At 37.9% G+C, this 26,788-nt stretch overlaps 1 protein-coding gene across 1 annotated transcript in view; it reads left to right on the forward strand.

Moving 5' to 3' along the window:
• The first annotated feature begins 13,041 nt into the window (after positions 1-13,041).
• The window catches only part of LOC585218 (dynein heavy chain 10, axonemal), an 85,925-nt gene continuing 72,178 nt past the window's right edge, over positions 13,042-26,788 (forward strand). The window contains exons 1-14 of the mRNA XM_030975036.1: positions 13,042-13,397; positions 14,270-14,395; positions 15,336-15,490; positions 16,213-16,437; positions 17,024-17,865; positions 18,364-18,562; positions 19,298-19,414; positions 20,207-20,455; positions 21,392-21,568; positions 22,447-22,651; positions 23,578-23,705; positions 24,177-24,263; positions 24,738-24,851; positions 26,016-26,159. Of these exons, the coding sequence (XP_030830896.1) occupies positions 13,181-13,397; positions 14,270-14,395; positions 15,336-15,490; positions 16,213-16,437; positions 17,024-17,865; positions 18,364-18,562; positions 19,298-19,414; positions 20,207-20,455; positions 21,392-21,568; positions 22,447-22,651; positions 23,578-23,705; positions 24,177-24,263; positions 24,738-24,851; positions 26,016-26,159 (2,985 nt within the window). The 5' untranslated portion in view covers positions 13,042-13,180. The remainder of the gene's footprint in view (positions 13,398-14,269; positions 14,396-15,335; positions 15,491-16,212; positions 16,438-17,023; positions 17,866-18,363; positions 18,563-19,297; positions 19,415-20,206; positions 20,456-21,391; positions 21,569-22,446; positions 22,652-23,577; positions 23,706-24,176; positions 24,264-24,737; positions 24,852-26,015; positions 26,160-26,788) is intronic.

Consider the following 26,788-nt stretch of genomic DNA (forward strand, 5'->3'; position numbering starts at 1 on the left):
TCGAGATTGGGAGTCACCGTGGGTGTGAAAATTAAATAGCAGATGCCACATGAAAAATTCTGAATTACGACTCAAAAGATGCGCGTGTGTGTTTCTTGTATAGGGATTATGTAAACAGAGACATCAATCACATAATATCTCAGTCACGCCGGCTAAAAAACTCCACATCGTAGAGGCGTAGTCAAGCATTATAAGCACTTGACTTGAAATGCAAAGGTCGTGGGTTCGATCTCCGACTCAGCACTTATGTCGTTTGGCAGAACATTAATCTACGGTAGCCACTTAATGCCGCAGAGAGCAATGGGGACCCGGTAGGATGACGAAAGCATTTGCGTTGGTAATTGCCTATGCCCTGACGGTTACTTATGGTAGTAATACTCCCCAGGGTATGGAGATGGTGCACATTGTGCGTGAATAAATCTGATGACCGGGGTAATAATATATGTAAAGTGCTTAGAGACGGTATTCCGTATTATTATAAGCGCTATATAAATCCTCATTATTTTCGACTCCAAACCGACCGATTAGCCATTTGAGGTAATTTAATCTTCGTTTCGGTCTGGTGTCCGTCTGGTGTCGATTTCGTCGGTGTGACCTGGGAAATCCACCGTTGTTTTCACTTCTCTCTCTCTCTCTCTCTCTCTCTCTCTCTCTTTTCCTATTCTATAGTTCTATGTATATGCTCATTATTTATAATGGGAAAAATAATTAAATTCTCTATAAATGATGTAAAGAAAAATCGCATTAGTATATAAAGATAATAAAGATTAATTTCCTTTAAAGAAAACGGGCTTTCTTTTACAACCCTCCGGGCATTTACTCAGGTCTGCTATCTCTAATGACGACTTCTCCGCGCTACTACCACCTCGACAATTAATCCCTACGAATATATTGATCGATGAGAAAGCCATCTTCTTTTTTGTTCTTTTAAAGCAGACGGGTTTTGATCTCATAATGTTATATAACCACGAAAACTCCGGTCAAATCCGTGAAAGGGCAACCTCCCCAGTACAACTACCACTCGGACAACTATACTTCCAATTATTCCCCCCAAAACAAGGACAATTGATTCACATTAATTCATGAAAAGAAAAAGAAATTCCATCTGACAATGCTACGAACCGAACCCCCCCCCCCCACCCCCACACCCTACACCCACACCCACTCCATCCACCGGACATCCAACGCGGACAAGTACTCCCAGGTTCAACTTTACCCTATAATTCCCCGCTCGGACAAACCACCCGAGAAAAGCAATTATTTTTGGAAAAAAATTATACCCCGACAGTACACCCAAAACCCAATAAAACAATTAGGACAGAACAGATATCCCTGGACAACTACACTATACAAAATTACCCCAATAACATCAGATAAAATAAGAACGTACATAGATGAATTAAATTAGGAGCTTGTTGTCATTGGTAGTGGTGAATTCTAGGGTAAATAACTTTCATAACCATACATTTTGTCATAAAATTAAGTCAGTTTGTTCATATCCTGGTTGCTTAAATCTTTCATTTGCTCTACTCTTTTTTTTCTCCATTTCATTTGTTGTTCAGAATAGTGGTGAAATCTAGGGTAAATAACTTTCATAACCATATGTTATTCTGTCATAAAATTAGGTCAATTTTTGTCATATCCTGATTGCTTAAATCTTTTATTTGCTCTCCTTTTTGTTCCCCTTTTCATTTCTCTTATTTCTCTTATAAAATGTCATAGTAGGGTAATTACATGACCCAACATTTTTCTTTCCCCAACTTGATGAATATTTTGCCCACTTTTAAATATTTATTCAATGTGTTGACCCTAATTGAACAATGATTACTTAAGTTGGGTAAAGACAAAGTTGGTTGAAAATATCATTCCCTCATGCTTGGCAGATTTTAACCTAATGATGCCATAGTTATGTGTGTTTTAAGGCAGACTACAGCCCCAAAAAATCATCAAACTATTGTCTTTTCCACTGCAGAAAAAGGGTTACAAAATAATATTCGGCATTTTTGTTATGCTTTTTTTTTAATGTGAGTATTTTTACAACTTCCGAGTGCATATATCTATAGCAATGAAGTTGTCAATGTTTTGATGATACTTTTTTTTCGTACGCAGCTGTTAATGTATTATTTTTAAATAAAATGTAAAGCGCATAGAGCATTCTGCGAAATATTATGCGGTTTATATAAGCACTTTCCATTATCATTATTATCAGACAACAAAATTGTATCGTGGTTTTAATTGATTCCTGGTGGATTAAGACCATTTCCGATGCAAGGCTCCTCTCCTCTTTACTATCTCAATTTGCCATCACTTCTCGTCTACTTTTGTCTCTCTCTTCCGCTTTGCCAATTCCCCAAAGGCGTGTAATTCGCCGAGTGGATTATAATTGGCTGGTTTTTATTGTAAAACAAATCAATCATGCAACTCCGAAGCTGAGACTGTTCAATTTACAAAGAAAATGTCATGAATGTAGAAATCGCCATAGTATTTATTTTATTTCATTTTTTAGTTAAACAGGGATGCCTCTTCAGTTAAAAAGGTGCCCTTCGGAGACCTAGATAAAATCAATAGAAACGATATATACACAATGAACGAAGGTATTATACAAAATAAGCCTATACATGATAGACAATCGTAATGTAGAACTTACAGCAGAATTAAGAATATTTACAATAAATTAAAGCCCACATTTTGTCAATATGCAAGAAAGTTAATTCGGAATTACGTATACTTATGAAGTGAAATCGCGAGAGAAGCTGGCAGAAATAGAAACATAATTTTTTTCTTTTTTTTAGAAGAAGACAAGAAAAAAAGGAGAAAAAAAAGGAAGAACTATAAAACACAAGGAAAAAGGTTAAGGCAGTCGAAAAATGGGTGCAACCTGAAAAGGGTAACAGTATTGATTAAAACATGCAATATATTTTAGATACAAATTGAAAAATCACATTTTTAATTGATAATATATATTTCGTTGAACTGACATTCTTAAAAGAAAATGGAGAATATTGTTTATAAGAGCAAATTATGTATTGCTCAAAATGAAAAATTCAAGTGAGCCACATGTTATGTGAAAGTTGCACATAATTATGGTATTTTAAATTTAACCGAATTATGTAGATATTACGAACATAAATATATTATCATTATTATTATCGTCATTATTGACATTTTATTAATGTTATCATTATTATTATTATACTCTATTATTCATTTACGAAATAATTGATATACATAATTAACTAATACTTAAAATCGCACAAAACACATAACATGCATTATTTGATTAAAGCCTTATGTTATGATATTTCTAATTTCTAGAAAGCATATTCGCTTGCTTTAGTAACTTTCTGCGGGTTTCTCAAGATGATCAAGTCGGTCTCCGAAAAATCGATTTCCTCGATCGCTTCAGTTGCATTTAGATAAGAGATGACAATGAATATGCCATTTTGTGATGGAAACAGGGGAAAACGCCCATGAAATATGATTTCAACGCCACCGCGAGACAATAATACCCGTAATTGAGTTTCTTAATGGTTCTATTCATCCAGATGCTTTTCCAGCTTTTCCTTGTATTTTCTTAGCTCACAAATAACAATATAAAATGCCTTGATCAAGGGCGTTAATTTGAAATAGTCCTATATCAATTCAATGCAATTCTTCTACGCCTACTCCCCATAGCGCTGCTCTTCGAGCGAGAGGGAGCGGTTACTCGAACCTGCACGACAAATTCGACTAAAATATATTGACTACTATGAAAGAAGGTCTCTTTGCCCGCCCCCCTCTCTCTCTCTCTCTCTTTTTTCTTTTCTTTCTCTTTATCTATTTCTCTTTCTATTTCTCTCTCTCCTTCTCTCTCTCTCCTCCTCTCTCTCTTTCTCCCTCTCTGTTTCTTTTTTGCTCTCCCTATTTTAGTCTTCCTCGCTCCCTCTCCCACACCTTCTTTCTTTTTCTAAAATGCTTTTAACATTAATGTGTGAGTACTTTCTACTTGTATGCTGGCGATGTCTAGCTAGCTCTACATGATGCGTATTCATGCATGCACGTCCTTGAACCATGTTTTTACATTAATTTTTATTTGAGGTTTCCAATGAGAGCCAGCAGGGCGTTAACTCATGTATTTTTTACACAGAGTTAACGCCGTTCTGACTCTCAACAGACACCAAGAAAGCTTCCATCATTCTTACACAAAAAACGTAAAGTTGTGTTATTTTCATCCCTGATTTTAGTCTTTTTAACAGAGAAAGAAAAAAAAGAGGATTTATATTTCCCAGAGTGCCTTTTTGTACGGTATGGGCGTAATATTTTGCGGATAAAGAATGGCGTTCGAAATATTAATGTTTAAAAAATGCACTGAAAATATGAACGTTGCATTTATTGTGGGAACAAAATGGAGTTCAAATTTCAGTTTTCGTCACTTTTCTATTATAAGAACTTCTAATTACTCCATATAGCTCGAGCTCACCCCCGATGTACATTTTTTGTATCAAAATAATGTACCCCACTCATACTTGTACCATGACAACGATAACATCGGCATGTAATTTCGACGTTCGTTTGGCAAGGTCATTATGTCAAGTTCAGAGGTGAGGTCGTTTAAGGTTACAAGTCAACAGGTGCAGTGCAATGCCAGTGTCAACTGTATGTGAGATATATGTGATGTGAGATAACAGTATCACATAACCTCCTGTACGAAACTCTAAAAGACAACTCAACGTTCTCCCTTCCACTACAAATAATATGGTTACACATAATGTGCGAAGATGGGGGGGGGGGGGGGGGGGGCTCCAAAGTCGTGTATATACACAAACTCATAACAATAATAATGATAATTAATTGTAATTTTAGAGCATGCCATTGCACAACTACTAAATTTAAAAAATTGACCCCTGTCACAAATGCCCGGCCTATGAAAAGGATTGCTCTCAAAAGTCCTCAAAGTTAAAATAGGAGTTATCGGTCGATGAGTAGCTGAAAGTTTGCCAGTTTCATGCCAAGTGTGTGTGTATGAATACCAATCTTTGTGGTGCAAGCGAAGTTCAGGAAGATTACGTTTTGGCCATTGAAAATCCTTACATGCAGCGTTCAACAAATTGTTAATTTGTTATGTACTACATAATCAGCCGTACATCATTTCAGTTCCTTTTACACAAGTGATCAGTACTCAACTGTATCTGTCATATGCAAGAAAATGCATATGAATTTTTGTTAAAAGTATTTATTTGTTCTTTGCCGCCAGCAAACGCGCCTAAAGGGCACGAAGTATGAATTTAATTGATGGAGATGCCATTCATTGCTATATAGGCTCAAACGAATCGCATGTCTACCTTGAAAATCTCGAAAGTGAATGAAATGTCAAAGTTATTTCAACGTTCACTAGCTTGCTAATATCCATGGCAATAGTTTATAATTGCGGCAAGAAAAAGAAAAGCACGGCTTCAGAGTTTTTGAATGCAGAGAGTTGATGTGCAATGCACTACACATTTCTAAGCTTATGGCGGGTAAAAGACGTGCCCGTTTGTCGAGATGTAAACAAAAAACGGCTAGGTTTTGTTAAAGCATCAAATCTTAGACTTTCGCTGCATAAGGTTCAAGGTGGGCTGTGCATAATAATTATGCTTACAGCATGATATTTGAAATTAACTGCATGGAATTTATGAAGGCAAGAAAGGTTGTCAACGTTCATAATTAAGATAATGAAGCGGATCCTAATGAAATGATTGGATACGAGCGTACACGTGACAGGGCATTTATTTGCCTAACACGTAATTTTACTAATGACCGGTCATTAGTAAATACTTATGACCGGTAATTAGTAAAATCATGTTATAAAACATCATTATATAACACAAATAAAACATCATTATATAACACAAAAATAAAACATCACTATATAACACAAAAAATAAAACATCTTATAAAACAAATAATACACATCATTTTGTTCGGGCATTAGTACAATTACCAACACTAACTAATGCCCTCATTGATGTGTACTATTAATGAGGTCACAAAATATTCTCTTCTTTACTGTATATACGAAGTCAGACATTGTAAAATCAAATTATAGAGAAAAAAATCAAATGGACGAAATACAACGCACGGTAGGCTACGCTTGTAAAGCAATCTGTACCAACTATGCATTCTAGATCAAACTGGAATAAAAAATAAATAATGTAATAAAATGATACTAGGTCAACAAGAATTAATCAATTCTTCAGAAAACAAAGAGTCATAAGATCACAGTGATTTTTTCGAACTATCAACTCAAGGGTAATTTCTATTCCACATGGAAATCACGTTCGGGTTACGTGATATCGTATTAATTGTCATGTTCCATATTTGAACAAGCGACAGGCAAAGCTATTGAAATCTCCTTAGGTTGATTTTTTTTTCGAAAACATAATTCTTATTCGCAAGTAGTTGTGATCGTGTTTAGAAAGCATTACAACTTGTTTTAAAGTCATAATAACATGACCATGCAATTTAAATGTCCGTTTGATATGAATAACTAATCGAATCATTTTGGAACGCCAGTATTTTCTTTTTAATGAGATCATGCACATAATTGATGTTTACTTAGCGATGCGAAGCTCTTGCCGCACTCGGCCTTTTACGCTTCATGGAAAAATAGAGATTGGCTATATATAGAGAGGACAGACAAATTGTGAAGAGATGCGTTCACTTTCGCAATGTTAACACGCCTACTAACCCGGCCCCCCCACTCAGTGTTATTTAGGGTACGCATATGCTCGTACCCTTTTTTTGAAAGCACCCCCTATCTGAGGACTGCCAACATTTCTGAACCCCCCTTTCGCGGGCTTTTAGCGTGCTTTTCCTGCCTTGGAGACCCCCCAAAATCAGGAAAAATGCTCAATGTACCCCCCTAAATTCAGAATAATTTCTCAGGAGTCCAAAGAGATGAGAGAAAAAAAGAAAAACACCCCCTTTTTAAAGAAATCTCCGGGTGAAAAGTCAAATACTCCCCTTTTTTTACAATTCTCGGGCCGGACTTTGTCGCACGAAAAGTACCCCTTTACCGGACATTTTGGCAACACGCATGCGGTCATTCCGACCTCTGAGTGGGGGGGCCGGGCCTACTAAGAACCACAAGGACGTTGTTATCATCTTGTAAAAGAGTTAATGACTTTCTGGCTCTCAAGAGACAACAGTACATGTTACGAGCTGAGAGATCTGACGCTCTGCTGAGGCATAAACCCCGGCATAAACCGGATGGACTTTATAAGAGGAAAAAACGGTCTCCTCTGCCCCTCTCCCCCTATAAAAAAAACTACATATACATCTTTAGTGTACCCTTCTACCCTATGATTTTTTGTGTTCAACACCCCCCCCCCCCCCCCCCCAGCATTGCTGAAACCCGCTTACTTGCTACAAGATGGAGTGTTTTCCTATTCTTTCCGCAATGATACTGTATTCTACTGACTGGGGCGGCGTCGATTTTAGGGGCGTCAGCAGGGGGAATTCCCCTATATTAGATAAAGATAATATATAAGTTACCACTATGGTGGTGGCGGTGGTGTTTATTTTACCTGACTGCTAAGAAAGCATAAATGCCTGTTTGTAAGCAACCAAACGGCCGACGGCTTTAGGTCCTCTCCGAGGGGCTTGGTAATGAGGATTAATGCCTTACCAAAGGGCACTAGCGCATCGACTTGATTTCGAACCCGGGTCAGACGGATTACGAGACCACTGCTCTACCGACTGAGCTATTGCGAGTACATAAATACAGGTACATCATAACAGGAAAATCAATGCTTGGTACTCTGCGCCTAATCCAAATCCACATTAAAACCAATTCAGCATTATAGTACAACTCCAAAAAAGAGGGAATTTAGGGGTGTAAGTTAAGGCACGTCGAATAACAACCACAACGGTGTGTAACGTCAACTTACATGTATAAGCAAAAATACGCTGTAGAAAACGAGATTATACAATCATGACGGATTATACTACAAACGTTTGACCCAATGACCTGAAAAAAGGGGGGTGCGTCCATTTTGCTTTCCTTGTGAATAAATAAACACTATTGTATATCTATTTAGTTTAACCCATTTTAGGGATGCTGGACAGTAATCCCGAAGGAGAAGAAGAAAAAGAAGCAGAAGAAGACGATCCGGCCCCCTCACCCCCATGTTTAAATACTGTTATATTTGTTTGACATCGAGAATCATAATTTATCGTTTTTTGGAACGTGTAGGCGATTTAAAGGTGGATTTTATCAAGATGCATTCCCAAAGACAAAAACAAAAACATTCTACTTCAGCGATATACAACTTCACCAAGCTAAACTGAAATGGAAGAAACATCCCCTAAGTCATTTGATAGTATACATTCTAAAAACTGAAATGTTAAATGTCAATTTAAAAGGGCCAAGGAGTGACCACTCTTTCAAAATGTCAGACTGTTTCTTTTAACCTGCTAGATTAAACCTTTATAGTGTTGGATCCAGCAAGAAGTTACTTGGATCCAGCATGTTCAAAGTGATAATCTACTATTTTGAAAGAGTGGTCACTCCTCGGCCCTTTTAAATGGTGATTTAACATTTCAGTCTTTAGAGTGTACCAAAATCGTCAAAATACGTTAAAATGTTGTCAAGTTTCTTACCCCTCTATGTTCATCCACATTCAATGCATTTTCTGTCGTACGTGTGGTAACCGTCTACGAAATATATTTGAAGAAAGAGTATCTTCGAGATTGAAAAACCACGGTTGTGTGAAGAAGAAATGAAGAGAAAAAAAATAGACTCACGTCGACTCACGTATACTGGTTCGGCGCATCGCTTAAAGGCAACCTGTCCGTTCTGATTTGAGCGGTCAATGAGACACTATATTGTCAGCACAACGTAGGTATACAGCTGTTGATCTTCTTTCCGGCGTATATACGTGTTAAAGACCCATTGATTTTATTCATTTATGTATTTCATTTATTCTATTTTCGCAGAGATCAGTTTGTAAACCCTCCGCCCAAGCAACTATGTCTAAATCGATGTATGCAAAGCTCTGATCATCAAGATTGATTCCCCAAATCAGTGGCGTATCTCGAGATAGATCAACAGGGGGAGGGGCAGCTTGAATCGTCTCTATAGAGTACGGAGCCTGAAAGTTGAAAGTAGCATTGATTTTGTTTATGCAGAGCTGGCTTTACTACGACTCATGCTATACATTGCATTATTATTTAATTTGTTCTCAATTGTATGGTACAAAATACATACTTCTTTATCTATAAATGTGTTTTTGGAAACAACTGACACATGAGCGAATGCAGTGAAGAGGCGCTATGTAATTAATAAATTTGTTATAGTTAAAAACTGGAATGGACGGGCCCATACCGGATATAACCCCTCTTGTCTGAATGTCACCACTCAACAACCAATTTGGAGGCGTGATGGCTCAGTAGTAGAGCAGTGGTCTGGTAACCGGGAGGTCGCGGGTTCGAAACCAAGTCGATGCGGCATTTGGTAAGACATTAATCCTCATTACCAAGTCCCTCGGAGAGGACTTGAAGCCGTCGGTCCCCCGTGTTGCTTACTAACAAGCACTCGCATGTCACTTTCTCGAATGCGCCCCCCCCCAAAAAAAAAAGTCGCCGCCCGACTCACAAGAATGACTGTGTATGCAATGGCGTTGAGCGATTCAACACGACTTTAACAACAACATATCAATTCAATTCAATTCAGAACTTTATTTCAGACTCAGCTGCACAAGGCAGGGGTCCATAAAACGTATCGATTGGTTAAAATGCTTATTTTCACCCGATTTGCAAACGTTTCTTGCCTCATAAATTTGCAGGGGCAGGGGGAGGGGGTACGAGTTCGAACGAATTTTTGGCAAGCATACAAAATAGCTGTATGCCCTATTCACATCCATTTTGATAACAAAATCTCTGTTTAACAAAACAAAATCGTTGGACGCATTTCAAGGCGCGCAGTCCCAATCGTGTATGCCCCATATCCCCCTCCCTCTACGTCATGTAACTATTCGTACAGATTAATGAGAGCAGAACTAGTGGCCATACTAATGGCACTAGAGTGGATTAATACATTTATTGAATCCTCTTCGGTGGTAATTTTTAGCGACGCTTTGTCAGCTTTACAAATGATCGATTCATACTTTATTAGATGTGCTATTGTAAATGAAATTTTATCCATAATTAATATTTTGCAGTTTAAGGATGTTTGTGTTGCTTTTGAATGGATTCCGTCACATTGCGATATTAGGGGCAATGAGATCGTAGATCGGGCTGCCAAAAAAGGAGCCATGAAAAGGTGTATAGACATAGTTATACCAAATACAAGAAGTGAATTGGCAGCCTCTCGTTTGATCCATTATAACAAATTATGGCAAGCAGAATGGGACAATGCAGAACACGGTAGATTTTTATATGCTTTGCATAGCGACGTGTCAAAGCCCATACATAGACAAGGCCTATCTCGCAGAGAAGAATGCTTGATACAACAACTAAGAGTAGGTAACTGTAGTTTAAATTATTACCTTTTTCAAATTAACCAACACGATACTGGTCTTTGTGAAGTTTGTCAAGAAGATGAAACAATTAAATAGTTGAAATAGTTGAAATATAGTTGAAATATTTATTGGTTACTGAATCATCATAGGTTATAACAATAATGTGACAATGTCTTTACATGAGTATAAAACATAAGTTAAATTACATTTCCACATTCAGTAAATCATAGATACATACGCTCGAAGAGGTGATGATACAGAAGGGCTACAGCCTAAGCGTGACAGCTTGATACGCTTGCAGCCCAGAAACATTTAAAATCATAACGATTGTAAAGTAAAGTAAATTACAGAACATAATTGGGGGAAAATAACAAAAAATAAACAGTGACTTGCAACCAAAAAAAAATGGGATAGAGGGTGCATGGGAGGGGGATTTTCCTGCTATATCAAGGAAATGCTGACAAACATATATGATATCATGTGTTAATTTAAGAGATTTGTCAATATTTGCTCAATAAAATTGATTTCACACTTTTCTTGAAAGTATATACTGACTTCAAGTTACGGATGTCAACGGACAGTGAGTTCCAAATATCCGGACCAGAATGTCTTATAGATTTCATAGCCATTGTTGTTTTAGGATTACATAAATGGTATTTATTTGATTGTCTGGTTGGGTATGTATGAATATTTCTATTCAAACAAAACATTGGTGGGAAGTGGGAAGGTAGGGAATCATTATGTAGACGGAACATGAACAGTGCTTTTTGTAAAAAGTTAATATCAGTTACTTTCAGAATTTTTAACCTCGCGAATAGGGGATCAGTGTGATCGCGATATCCAGCATTGGTACACACACGAATCGCTTTCTTTTGTAAAAGTAGCATTTTATCAGTATATACTTTTGAGTCTGCCCACAGTATATTGCAATAAGACATGTAAGGAAGAATCAAGGAATTGTATAGCATATATAGAATATTCAAAGGCACATAATGTTTTAACTTATACATTTTATTTTCGATTGTACAAAATACGACAAAGATAGACGTCTCTTAAAAGAAAGGATTAAATTGAACAACCCCAATCTGAAACAATTATTGATGTCTAACCCAATTTTTACTCGTGAATTATTGGGTTACATATACGATACTAATCGTTTTAGATAGCTTTTAAAGCTATCAGGGATCCCCTTAACTTATGTCGATCCTGTAATAATATATAAAATGAAGTATTTGCGGTTTTTCCATGAACAATTGCAACTTACTCCCATCTCGCCTTTTATGTGCATTTTATGCAATTTTAATATTGCAGCTTTTTTTTTTTTTTTTTTTTTTATAAAACCATATCACTATTAATTTCATTTCACCAAGGAAAGTCGCTCGTGGGCTTGATTTCCGAAGCCCACGCCAAAGCTATACACGAAATTGACTGGCGCAAATAATCTTTGAGATTGAAGAGCGCCATCTAAACGAAGAACCAACCAACATTAATATCTCTTGAATATCTTTTTCCGTGTTTCACCCTTCGCTGTCAAATCGATCTTCAGCATGAGTGCTACTTGCGAAGAGGAAAAGTACATGGCAGCACAAAGCCAAATTTGATGTTGTGTCCTTCCTCATTTTGCAATGATTAATTAAACTTTGCAATTCGTAACGACGTACTGAAAGACAACACCCCCCCCCCCCCCCTCATCAGTAAAATTAATGAATTGGAACATGTATCCTCGTCTGGATTAGGCCCACCTATATATCCCCGTTATTATTCGTTATCCACTCCCCCTCCCCATCGACATTGTGCCCCTTCCTCAATAATAATAATAATAATAATAATAGCTAGTTCTTATATAGCGCTTTTCAGGACCGAAGGCCCGCTCAAAGCGCTTTACAGATATATATATTATTACCCCGGTCAAAGGATTTAGGCTTACCCGCACACAATGTATGCATATTCTCCACTCCCTGGGGAGCATTCAAGCCAGGCGTCTTTTTTACAATCTAACCACATTAGTGCTGCTAGCGCGGTGTGACATGCATAACAACTTTTTTGTTTTGTTAATGCGCCTGTTTATGTAGACTATGCTGTCGACGTTACGATCTGTTACAGGTGTTTCGCATTGGTAGGCAAATCCTGAGCAAACCAATCTTGACTCTTGTTTTGTATCCTTTTTGTGGTGCAGGTAATGCAGAGACACACACAAACAGTACGAACAAATAATATTTTACACCATGTTTTCCCAAACCATGAATTTTAAAAGCCTCTATCTGTCTCAAATTAACCAAAATATTGCAACTTCGACTCCCTAGCAACCCTTTCCTGTCTGTAGTCATGAACGCTTGAGGTGGCTGTGTTGAACGCGGAATGATACATAGTAATGGAATAGGATATTACAATCCCGGTTTTATCTCAATTTCCTTCCGAATGCTAAAAAAATACTCAAATAATTGTATTAGAAATCTCCTCAATGTTATAGATAATTTGAATAATATACTATTTTCAGTACTTTAATGAGAATATATAGACCTCTTTTATCAATCAATCATTGCGCGAATGTGTACAACTGCTGAAATGCGTAAATAGGACACATTCGATAGTTGTGTGATTTGAATTGAGGTGAATTCGGGACCGAAACGTAAGTTAAAATATGTTGAAAACAACGACATAATAACATTTTTTTGAAGAATTACAGAAGGACAGCTGAAGCCATGGATGATATTCGTTTCGAATGGCTGAGAGACAAGGTCTATCATGCCTTGAACATTTCTGATCCCGAAGTTTTTGAGGAGTTGATGAATCGAGATGACGGCGAATATGAGATGGGCCTTGCCAAATTTCTAAATGAAACTCCAGAGGAAGGCAAATCAGCTGCCATATTTTACAAAAGAGTTCAACAAGAGGAAAGAGAGGTTGAAATTGAAATTGGTAAGTTAACAAGCTACATGGAAAATTAGCAAAAAATCCCAAAATCTGTTTGATAAAACAGAAAAAACACATCGAAGACGGTCGAGACGGTAGACACTACCGATTTAGCCGTCTTAGCTGCGTCGCCTGTAACTCCAGGGAGCTCCCCCGCGGTTTGGGGGAGGAGCTCCCTGGAGTTACGTCGCCTGCTGGCCTGACTCGCCTGACTTGGCGTGTGAGCGCACAATTCGGGCAGTCAACATGGTCAAGAAGGACAGGGATTCTGGCGACGAGAATTTTACAGCATACTATGTATGGTGAGGTGTCCAAAGTTCGTGGACATTTAACAAATAATTAGGAATGTGACATTTGATCCGCGATTTCTCATATCCTAGTTCCTCCACCGATTTATTTAGATCGGAAAGACATTCCTAATCCTATCCTATTTCTAATCCAGATTCCAGGTAGATCTAAATGTGCTTGTCAGAAGCGACTGTGGTCTGCTATGGCATCGCCAAGAGAGCAAAGTGGTAGTGTTATAATAAAGGTTGTATTAGCAGCCCCCAACGGCACATTAGTGCTAGAATTAATTTCATTTCTACTGCAAACATGCATTGCCAAGGCCCAAGCCCAGGGAACGACCAGGGTCGGTTATCAATTTGTCAATAAAAACTGACTCTTTGCAGTTTTGTTGACATGGGCTCAGTTTGCAGCTATGCAGCAGCCCCATTAGCTCTGACTCACATATTTAAATAAAGATTCTTTTTCCCAAGCTCAAAATTATCAGAACTCACTTCAAATTAGACTAGTCTATATGACAAGCCATCGAAACCTGCTATAGAATGTGAAAGAGGTCCAGGATTGTGTTTTGATTCTCTATCTTCCATTTCTAGAACCCTCCGAGACAGATGGCCTCCTTGAAATCATGGATGATAACTTGTTGGGTGCCACACCCGTCGAAGAGACTCCGCCTACTCCTGCTGAGCTGGCCGAAACACCCACGGAAGAGAAGGGAAAAAGTAAGTTCTCCTTGCGAAGGAATTGAACGTTATGTACAGGAATCTCAAAACTCTTTTTTGCATTTTTAGTCTTTGATTGAGATGATATCAATGTCGGCTTAATTGTGGAAAAGAAACGAGCCATTGTAAAATCAACAAACATCCAAATGCAAGAGAAGCAAGGGAATAATATATTTTCATTGAAAAGGGTGATTCTCTACTAGGCAAAACTGATAGTTGAGCTTAAATATATATCAGATAAATAGTGCAGAGGTGTCGTGGTCGAGTGGAATTGTCACTGGACTGTAGATCACAAGGTCCGCGGGTTGAGTCCCGCCGTGGCACTAATATCCTTAGGCAAGACATTTATCTACATTTGCCACACTCGACCCAGGTGAGGTCAATGGGTACCTGGTAGGATTATTCCTTGAAATGCACTGCACTGATAACGGCTGCCAGTGCCAGAGCTAAAGCTAGGGTAATAATTTCCAAAGCTCTTTGGAAGCGCATAGGGACGTATGTGATCTGCGTTATACAAGAACAAAATACAATAATTATTATTATATACATGTACATGTATTACTTAAAAATAATTTACACAGTTATATACCACTGTTCCTGTGCACTGTTTACTATCCATATAAAGGGTAAATATTTGTCCGTAACAAAAGCGTATATAATATAGCTTGAACAGGAGATGAAAGAGAATTTCAGGAGAATCTTTAATTGCATCTTTGTTGTAAATTTTGTAGGTTCATTCAATAAAGAGACCATTGAAAAATGGCTTTGATTGACTGGGCCAAATTTCTTATCATTTTGATGATTCCAGAACCTTGCAGTACACACCAATACTTATATGCTAGATGATCAACCTTTTCTGATCGATTCCACAACGTTTCTTTCACAATGCAATCGCGTGACCAGAACTCAACTTTATCTTTAATTCTACATAATTTTACAGAGAAAAAGAAGAAGAAGGGAAAGAGGAATCAATCGGCAAGGACAGACGCTCAGCCAGAGCCAGAGACACCCCGTGAAGAACCTAAACCACCTGAACCTGAACCTGTGGAAGATATAGATCTAGATGCTCCATCCCCAGATAAACAACCTACAACAGTATGTAGCCACCTCACTTACAGTACCCTTGACACAATAAAATCATTCATCATTAAACTAAAACAGTCCATGGTGGAATCTTTGAGTGAGAGACTCAGATACCCCAATTGGTGACCTGGGACCTGTTTCACAAAGCCTTTTTTCAATGACAAATGACAAAAATCAGTGACAAATCTTAGTAGCATATATCAAAAATGTCATTTGTCACTGATCATGATGACAAGTTTTGTGAAATGGGGCTCTGATGCTTGCTCTGTGATTTTCTGTTATGGTGTAGAAAATGTGGGATGTAGTTTGACGTTGCAGTTGGATATAAGGTTGGGTTAAGGGTGGAGCGTGTGTTGCAGTCTTGTAGAACCCCAGATTAGAGAGGAAAACTGTTTGTTTGAAATACTTGTTATAATTTACAAATGATCGAATGTTTGTCATCATTGGATAATATCCTTTCTTCTACTACAAATTATTTTAGCTTTGATCACATAACCTTGTCTGGAGAATCAGATGGGTATGAACATTTACATTTTTACAGAGAGTTGACGTTCTTCTGGCCCTTAATGGACAAAGTGATGCATTGTGCTCCTATGTTTACAACCATGGATAAATGAATTTTGCTTGTAAATGAGAAGTCTGTGTTGAAATACTTCCATGTCAGTCAAAAGTATGTTTACAACCAAGATTGAAAAGTAAATTATCTATATTACATTTCTACCTGTTATCTTCAGAAAATTGTGCGAGAGACCTTCATGCGCACGCTGCTGTACATGTGCCATGGACACGTACCGGAACAGGTTGCGGAGGAAGACTGCATCTACTTCATCCGCAATACACCGGGTATGGTGGACCTACCCAACACCATGGACGAGGCGCAAAACATGCTACCAAAGTTCTTTGAGTACGGTATCCTTAATGGTCACTCTTTGGTCATGCTGGAACAGATTATCACACAGGTAAGAATCAGAATTCAAAAGGTTGTTTAATATTCAGTGTATTATAGTCTGGAAAAATATATGAGAAAATTGATTGTGACAGAAAGAAACATTCAACTGGATCTTGATGTTCATATTTCGTGAATGAATTTGGTATTGTTTTGTTGAGACAGTACAGGGTGTAGATACAAAATGAAAGGCTTCAGTTGTTGGTCTTTTTCAGCGTTGCAGAATATATTTTCTTAGTTCATTCCACCGTGCTACAGGAGATTGTAATTTTAAGTGACCAAAATTTCTATTCCATCTGCAGAGCAATAGCAAGTTCTGGGCCCCGTCTTACAATGTCTTACGATTGATCTAAGTCAATCGCAAGTCCTCCAATCAATCGCAAGTCTGCAGTTTCCTATCTCTAATGTACATAGTCGGGATTGATATCAGTCGCAAATAAGTTGCGATTGATATCAACTCTTTGTAAGACGGGCCCTGAGATACATTGTATAGCCTTATTGTATACCCAGCCATATTGTATACCCACCATTCTGTTTGGATGGAAAAGTTATGTCCAACTATGAAATGACATTTTTTTTTGCATTTGATTCCCATCCAGGTGTACATTCCCCTGCTGTCTTTTAGCGCTCACAAGAACGGCGATGCTCCAACCGAAGCAGAGCAGAAAGCAGCTGCCCTCTCGTCGTCCTCCAAGGACAGCCTCGGCATCCACCCGGATGATTCCGACGAGGAACAAGAAGAGGTCAACGTGGCTGAACTCCAGAAGCACGCTCTCTTGAGGGACGATTTCCTCATCAACATGGAGAAGTTCGCCAAGCACATCGAGCGCACCATCCAGCAGATCGAAGGGGAGGTGCGGCTGGACATTCCGGAGCTCGGCACCGACGGAGACCCGAGCGAACTGGCCCAGAACGACGTCCTCATTCATGAGATCGAGAACGCAACATTGGAGTGGACCAAGCAGATTGCAAGTGCAGTGGAGGTTCAGTTGAAGAAGACTCCTCATGGTAACGGCCCGCTCGCTGAGATTGATTTCTGGCGAGAGCGGAATGCAGCGTTGAGTGCTCTCAGCGAGCAGATTAAGATGCCAAAGGTCAAGAAGATGCTGGACATCCTGGCCAAGAAGGACGCCATGGGTGACCATGCCATCCTGCAGAGCTTTGATCTCAACAGGGCGGAGCTGAACAAGTACTACGTGGAGGCAAAGGACAATGTCCGCTTCCTCAGTACCCTGGAGAGGCACTTCAAGAACTTGACGCATGGCGCAGGGTTCCAGATTGTCCTGGACACCATCCCGTCCATGATGAATGCCTTGCGTATGGTGTGGATCATCTCTAGGCATTACAATACAGATGAGCGTATGATTCCTCTGATGGAACGCATTGCGTGGGAACTGGCTGAGAGAGTTGAGAAGGTCATTAACATCAGGACCATATTCAAGTAAGACCCCAAACCATTTAGAACTGATAACTTAACACATTTCACGTATGGATCCGTCTTATAAAGATATATGTGATTGACTAAAAGAGATCACAACCGAACTAGAGTTAGATGTCAATCACAACTCTGTATCTGACAGATAGGCGATTGTAAACTTGCAATTGTTTGAAAGGCCTTGAGATCATTTTGGATCAATCATAACTCTTTATTAGACAGGGTCCTGACCTAAAGCTGTACATGTGCTCGATGAAAGAAATTTGATCTTAACATACTTCTTGAGTCAATTTCATGTAATGTTGCAAAGTAATCAAGACACAATTTGTGAGAACATTTGTAAAAAACACTTTCTGTTCACTTAACCACTCTTTCACCAATCTTTTACCACTCCCTTGTATACTATGCTCCTCTAGAAAAGAAATGGTGCTAAGAATTAAGTGATTATCAGTTTTGTGCAAGTATCATTTGAAAAAGATAACTCATTTATATGTATATTTTCAGGGATTCACCTGTGCAAGTGAAAGCCAAGACTGCAGAGGCCAAGAAGACCTTGGAGATGTGGAAGGAATGTTACCTTGAGGTCAGGGCCAAGATTGAAGCCTCCGGACGTGATGCCCGCTGGGAGTTTGACCGCAAGAAGCTCTTTGAACGGACAGACTACATGGCCACCATCTGCCAGAACATCTATGATGTTGCACAGGTACGATGATTCTCTCACTGATAATTATTTCGCTTGGACTTAGTACAGATCCTTGTGGTATGCCACAGTTTACGGCAACTCCCTCTGAGATGTGTCCCTCAAGCACTACCACGAACAAGGTGGATCAAGAAAATTCTTGATTCACCTTTTTTTTCTTTCCCCATGACTCCATGGTGGTCTAGCTTGTAGAAAAGGTGTCCATGTCTCTAGTGAGTCTTTATTGTGGCTGTGGTTTAGGGTAATTATTCAGCAGCTGCTACTAGCTGCAAGTCTACCTTGCAAGTTCAGGATTGGATGGGGAAATGAAACCAGATGAATCCTACAGATTGGGGATGAGTGATGGTGGGCAATACAACCCAGTACTTACATAAAAACCAACAACCATTTGTAATTTATGCAAATTAGAAATTGTTCCACAACCTTGATTTTGTTCTTACATAATGTGGACAATTATGTAATTTGTTTTGGGGTAATTATATAATTGGGTTATTAGTCTCAGATACAGAGATCAGACAAAGCAATGCTTGAATGACAGCCAGTTTTCTATTCTTTGCAAATTAGTACATTGTTCCACAGCTCCAATATTCCTTAATTACTAGTACGTTGTTATGGGAGATATTCTGAACAAATGCTGCTAATATAGACATTTATCTAATTTGTGTTAGGTAATTTTTGTATACTTAGGTTCAATTTTGATACATACATTTTGTGATTTTTGAAATTCTTTTCATGCAGGTCCTGGAGGAATTCTACAACATCTTTGGACCTGAGCTGAAGTCCGTAACGGGTGATCCACAGCGCATTGAAGATGTGCTCAAGAGAGTGGATGGTCTTGTAGAACCTATACAAGATGTAAGTTGTCATTTCAAAGTTAATCAAATGTCAACCATGTTGCATATCATGAGCAGTGCATTTCATATTGGGTATAGAGAACTGCCTTTCATACAAATAGTTCTTTTGTGTTTTTAAAGTATTTTCTATTTTATGAAAAGAGTCCTATCTTGAAGGGAAGTATTCCCCAGTTTTTAAGAGTTATTCTCTTAAACATAGCTGAAGAAAATGGCATAATATGATTTGGTAAGGTACCCATAATTGAAAATAAATGTAATGATAATAATAAAGTCATTTTTATATAGCGCATAATAATAAATTCTCTATGCGCTTTACAACAATCAATTATACAATAAATTACATGAATAATCTAAAGATTTAAATATGCATGAATTAACAGAAATACAATGTTGACAAAATCAGATATAATATAAATGATATAGACTTATGAACACAATTATGATAGTAAAATAATTACAATCTTTTATTGTAGTAAGGAAATAACATTACATGACATAAACTAGCATAAAATTACAGACTATTGGATGAACATAAATGTCTTCAGAAGTGATTTGAATGGATCGACCGTCGGGGCATTACAAATATAATAACATGTATCACAGAAAGAAAACATTTTAATTGCCTTTCTCTAATTTTGTCATTTATTATTTAGATATAATGAGGAATGAAAAAAAAAACACCTTTTAATGTGGTTAGTAGGGGTAGAGACAATGATTACTTCTTTTTTTTTGTACAGTCTTTATAGTATGCTTGATATGTGTTAAATGAATGTTGTGTTTTCTATACATTTAGGTGACCTTTGAACCCTTCAGCCTGAAGCACCAGCTCCAATGGCGTAAGGTTATGGAGTGGTTCAACAAGGAGGTCGCTGCCATAGAAGACGAGGCCAAGCATTTCATTGACGAGTCCTTCAAGACGCTACGCTCGGCAGAGGGCGCTTTTGACATGCTGCTCAAGTTCAGACACATCCGTTCCCGCGAGGCCATCAACTCACAGATGATGAAGAAGTTCAATGACATCCTCCTGCAGTATGGCAAAGAGGTCAGATCATAGCCCTACACGATTATGTTTTTTTAAAAGTATAAGGGGTAGATATTAATTTACTTTGATAGCGAAATACTTGTTGAACAAAGCTCATTGAGTTCTTGGCCATTAAGCTCAGCGAGTTGAAGGTGGCGAATTACTATATGGGGAGCAAAGGGTCTCTACACACAGACAAAATATTATAAACATGTTTGTGTGAGATGCATTTTATTCATATTATCAGTATGAGCAACAGAAAGAAGGAGGATGGTTTGTAATTGTTGATAATTTTATTATTTAATGTAGATTATTTAACAATCAATTACTTCCTCAATTTTCCTGTATGGCGTTTTTCCCATACATGGTTGGAGAGTTTTATTTCATTTCCAGTTCATTATTTTGACCACAAATTCAGATTAAAGCCAGAAGTATCTAAAGTCTTTTTGAAATTATATGAGTTAATGCCCTTACAGCATATGAAATAATAAAATTGGCAATAAAATTTGGTGTATTTTCCAAATAGGTCGACACAGTACACGCCCTGTTCAAGCAACACCAGCACAACCTTCCTGTCTCTAAAAACCACCCTCCAGAAGAATTATATATCTCTTTGTTGGATTACAAAGCATATTTTATTTATAACTCCAAATACCTGTACAGGTCGACACGGTACAAGCTCTGTACAAGCAGTACCAGCACAACCCTCCCGTGTCTAAGAACCAGCCTCCAGGAGAATTATATTTCTCTTTGTTGTATTACAAATCATATATTTTGTTTCTTCTTCCAAATACGTACACAGGTGGACACGGTACAAGCCCTGTTCAAGCAGTACCAGCACAACCCTCCCATCTCTAAGAATCAGCCTCCAAGAGTCTTTTTTTCTTTAGAAAATAATATTTCTCTTTGTTGGATTACAAATCATATTATATTTTTATTTCTGTATACCATACACAGGTCGACACGGTACAAGCTCTGTTCAAGCAGTACCAGCACAACCCTCCCGTCTCTAAGAACCAGCCTCCCGTAGCCGGAGCTATTGCTTGGGAGCGATCTCTCTTCCATCGTATCAAGCACACCATCATCAGGTTCCAGAGCATGGAGGACATGCTCACCAGTGAATACGGCAAAGCTGTAAGTGTTTGGTTATTCAATAATATTTCTGCTTATATAGCGCTTAATACATCAGCAATGTCCAAGTTTCTAAGCGCCTTATAGATCAGATTCTGGCTTGCCCGCACACAATGTATGCACTTTCTCTACTCCCTGGGGAGCATTCCAGCAAAAGCTATGAGGCTCAAATTGCTAAGCATACTACGTTGACTTATGTATCCTTCCGGGTACCCAGTTAACACCTGGGTGGAGAGTGGCAAATGTAGATTTATGTCTTGTCAAAGGACATTAGTGCTGCGGCGAGACGTTGTGATTGACAGTCCGGTCACCTATCCACTCGACCACGACATCCCTATTCAATGTTTGCCTCTTTTATTTATAGATTTAATTCATTATTCATCGTTTATTTATTTAAATGGATCGATGTGCACCTGTTTCATAATACCCAGAAGGCTTGTTAAAGTCTTCCTCTTTATTTTGAAGGAAAAAAAATGCCTTTGTATGCGCCTTGAGCATCTCTAGAGATGGATATGTTGCGCTTTATAAATATTGTTATTATTATTATTATTAAATACCATTTAAAGATAAGGAAAATACTTTTAAGGACACAAAGTCAGACACATCTCATATCATGAAATTTAAAAAATGGGAAATTAATTTGGTCGTTCTGAAAAGTTCTCATCTATCTATCTAGTGTAGCAAGAGTTATTATTTTACCTCTTAAATGATTTTCCTGGACATGGACACGGTAGAAATGCTTACTAGCAATCGTTTTTGCTTTCTCAGCAGTCAGGTAAAATAACCACCACTACTATCATGTTCTATTAGTCAAATTACAAACTTATTTAGTATAGTTTTCAATTGAGCTTTATCAATTTGTGTATACATGATTCTTGTAGGCAAGAAACAAGTACCTAGGTGTAGCCAGGCAGATGAAAGAATACGAGGACAGGAAATACAAGGTGTGGCGCGAACACGTTGAGTTGATTCTACCGGGCTTACTCAAGCGTAACCTCCTGACCCGACCCCAAGATCAGATGCCTTCAGGAAAGACCCATGAACACGCAGGGGGTGACGATGGTGATGATACACACAGGTCGATGGGTAAGTAAGGTCAAAGTTCGAATATCAACAGTATAAAGAAAAGTTTTACCATTTGGGCCAGAATATTGTACACAAACAGACAATGCGTAGATGGGAACTCCTCACCATTCTATTATTTTTTTCGTATCGTGTTAATAATTTAATATATATTGAATTATATTGATTTAGATGAAAAGAAGTTACATGCACACTGTACATTGTCATGTGACATGATTGATGGTAAAGAAATTGGATATGATACTTTATGTGCAGATGTAATAGCAAAAAATTGGTTTAAAAAGAAAATGCAATTATTTTGATAAAATTCAAGCAGTGTCATTATGTTAAATGTTGTAGGAATTGCCCACTTAGATGAGACATTATCTTCATGCATGTTTCTGTTCGTCCTGAGCAAATTCTCAATATTTATTTGACTTGAATAACATCATGCTTTCCCATTCTTTGTGTACCTGTATAACCTTTGTCCTTCGAATAGGACGTTAAATGAAGGCCCTGTGTACAGGAAAGTCACCACATTTGCACGTTAAGAACCCACTGCACTATTCATATAAGAGTAGGGGGAATGCTTGGTGTAGTGGTACAGCTGCACAATCCCACTCGGTTATTCTGTAAGGAGGGACCTGATGGTTACAGTGATTGCTTTTCCCCTCCCAGGCTCAGGCAACGCCAAATACATAATAGTAGAGGTGTTGTGGTCTAGTGGATAAGTCACCCAACTGCAGATCACAAGGTACACGGTTCAAGTCCTGCTGCGGCACTAATGTCCTTTGGCAAGACGTTAAGCTACATTTGCCACTCTCCACCCAGGGTTTAAACGGGTACCTGATATGCTTGAGCGTTAGTTACTTTGGCAGCTCGGCTATAACCAGGGTAATATGTGTAAAGCGCCATAACCTTACTGTTTCTTTTGTTTTGTATCATTTTAGGTCTTGGCACAGATACCAAGTATGTAGTAGACTTTGCTCCAGACCTGTCAGAGATCATCACTGAGACCAAGTACATGGAGCAGCTAGGATTCTCCATCCCTGAGCTTGCTCGTAATGTAGCCCTTCAGGTAAGTCATATACAGTGAAACCTGTCTATAAAGACCACCCAAGCCAAGGGAGACAAGAAAAGTGGTCTTTATAGGCAGGTGGTCTTTATGTACAGGTGCCTTTTATAGTACGTGTTTCAATGAAAAAAATGTTTAAAGGGAGACAAAAAAATTTGGTTTTTGTAGACAGGTGGTCACTAAAGCAGGTTTGGCTCTATATACTAAAACAATTAGAACCTTTTCAATTCAGTTATTAATAAACCTAGAAACTGTTTTATGAATCGTTGCACTCCTCCATTTGATTGCCAAGTTGTAATAGACTTTTAGGAGTTCCTGTGGAACAATGGACCTTGTACTCAATTACAACACACTGCACTAGGCAATTGAATAATGTAACTATGTAATCAATCTAAATAAGAGATAATCTGCGTTAAGTATGTGCAGCACCTGTTAACACTAACCATCTTTAATTTTGACCTTTGACCTCTACAGGAAGACAAGTATCTCAGATGGAAGGATGGTCTGAATCACATGTTACAGAGATACCATGGTGTGATTGCTTCCATCGACTCTGCCGAGGTAGTTATTCATTCAATTTAGCATTCTGTTTTAAAAAATTGAGACAGCTCCCCTGTTGGTGCCTCTTCCCCTCTCTCAACTAGTCGATGAATAAAATATTGAAAACGTGTAGGTCGGTTTTCACTTATGGGCCTTTACTATGGTACTACATGTATGTATTTTATCATATATTTTACCTGTTATCTGAGGTATAATGATTGTAATTTGTTTTCACTAAAAATCAATTGTATTGAACTAGAGTTTGTCTTGTGGTGCTACAGGATAAAACTCTTTTGTTTCCATCAAGAAGTTAATGAAGTATTTAGAACTAATGTTTGTAAATCGTCATTTGACTTTCAGGACAAAATTTTATTAAAAATACAACCTGCTTTTGTATATGTCTGAGTTATTTTGTGTTTGAATGTTTGAATATTACTATGATTTTTTTTATTTAGTTTTTTTATCTGATATTTTTTTTGGTTCTGTTTGCTGTAGACTCAACTCCTTGATGAGCACCTGAGAGAGCTGAGACGTACCCTCAAACCAGGACACAAACGTCTCAACTGGAACTCTCTCGGTATCGCTGATTATAACACCAGATGTGAACAGGTATGAAATCACTTCTATTCATTTATCCTCATCTATATTACTCACATTAAAAACTTTATTGTGATATGATTTGGTTAAATTTGAAATCTTGGTCCATGATTGGTCAAAGCGGTTCCATGAAACATGCTTTAGCGAGAAATGCTCGGCGGGCAATTTCTTACTCTAAACAAATTCCTTACTTCAACTGTAGATATAACACTAACAATAAGCTTGATCTCAAATCTGTATCATGACCTACATGTAGGCATCTTAAACTCTGATGGTCAGAACTGCAAGCAAAATTAATTTTGACTGCTACGTTGCAGTTATAGGGTAGTCGTTAAAAATGAGCCCATGGTTATTTTAAGACTGTACTGTGATCTGAAACTTTGCCTGAGAACAGCTGCACTGATTACCTTAGGGCTATAGTTTGACCTTTGACCCTCAAAGTAATCAATATTTATGTCAATAGTCACACCCATTTAAAGAGAGTTCAATCAGAGAAAATTAGGAATAGAAACACAATCAGTTTAGAGAAATAAATGCTAAACTTCCCTACAGAGACGGTCTGAATGTAGGAAAGTGTATCTTGTATCTTGGGGAGATCAGCTAGAGTCATGCTGGTGGTTTTTCTGCTTGTACCTGTTGTATGGTGTACTTAAAAATAATGATTGGATAGCTTCTTCTTTAATCCCGGGTCTCGCTAAACATTCCGACTGCGATCAGATTCTTGAAGAAATAACAATTATATTGTTTATGGAAATCTTAACAAAGAACGGTTTGATTTAGATTCTATAATATGATAAGGAAACTAATAATTTTAGTACTTTTAAGCCTTGTAGTCAGAATAAGTGCTAAATCAGTCTCAAATTCTAGCCATTCATACTACTGATCTGACATTACAACGATTCTGAGCCAATTTAGCTCTTTCCTCCTTCAGGAAGCTTTGAATCCCCTTAAAATTTCGATTTTATTGATCGAATGACTATGATTAGATCCTTGATCATTAAGGTTTTACATGTGTGAATGTTCATATAAATTACTGTTGTGTATTTTTCCAAAGTAAGATCACAGTTGGATCATGAGGTGTGCTTTGGGCCTTAGATTTCGGCTAAAATAAAGATACATGTACTAAACCAACTTTATTTAAATAACTATGCATGCTTTTTGTTTCTTTAATTGCAGGCAATCTCCAAATTTGAGTCCCTGGTGAACCAGATCCAGAAGAACGCCAAGGACATCGATGCTCGCCTGAGAGCCATGGAGCTAGCTGAACTCTTCAAGGGTCCCCCTCCTCAGGTCAAAGAAGATATCCTACCAAGCTGTAAGGTAAGGATCTGATTATGAGGATGATGATGATGATGATGATGATGATGAACAGTGATAACAATTTACTCTTACAACATTATACTGCATACGTTGTTGTTATAGAGGAAGTAGGAATGTTATATTTTGGTTGTTCAAGCTGATAACTGATTACTCCTACATGCAGACATTTTGTGATTATCCGGGAAGAAGCTCTAAACAGCATAACAAGACAATAGGAATGTCAAAGGGGTCATGCTTAATGCTTAGGTTTATCATTACGGTTTCTACAAACTTGTATCATTTGTTCTAATTCTTTCAACAAAACTGGAATGCTGTTACCCACGGCAGACATGAACACCAATAAAGAACCCAATATTATTACTTCTATTCAAAGAATTTCTTTCTACCAGGGGGGTGTTTCACAAAGAACCTGAGTTGAACTTATCTTTAAGTTGGACTTAAAAATTATGGAAAGCCGTTAGCATCAATGAAATTATTTTGTAAAAGTTTTTAACATGCATACAATGTTGATTCAAAATCATTCATATTTTCTATTATCAAGAAGTTTTCATGTTCTTGATGTGTAATTTATCAAACGTCTAAAATACTTGAATTTTCGCCTTCATATATGGTTTATTTTAAAGCTACAA

This window comes from Strongylocentrotus purpuratus, unplaced genomic scaffold, assembly GCF_000002235.5.
Source record: "Strongylocentrotus purpuratus isolate Spur 01 unplaced genomic scaffold, Spur_5.0 spur5_contig_867, whole genome shotgun sequence".
Lineage (NCBI taxonomy): Eukaryota > Metazoa > Echinodermata > Echinoidea > Camarodonta > Strongylocentrotidae > Strongylocentrotus > Strongylocentrotus purpuratus.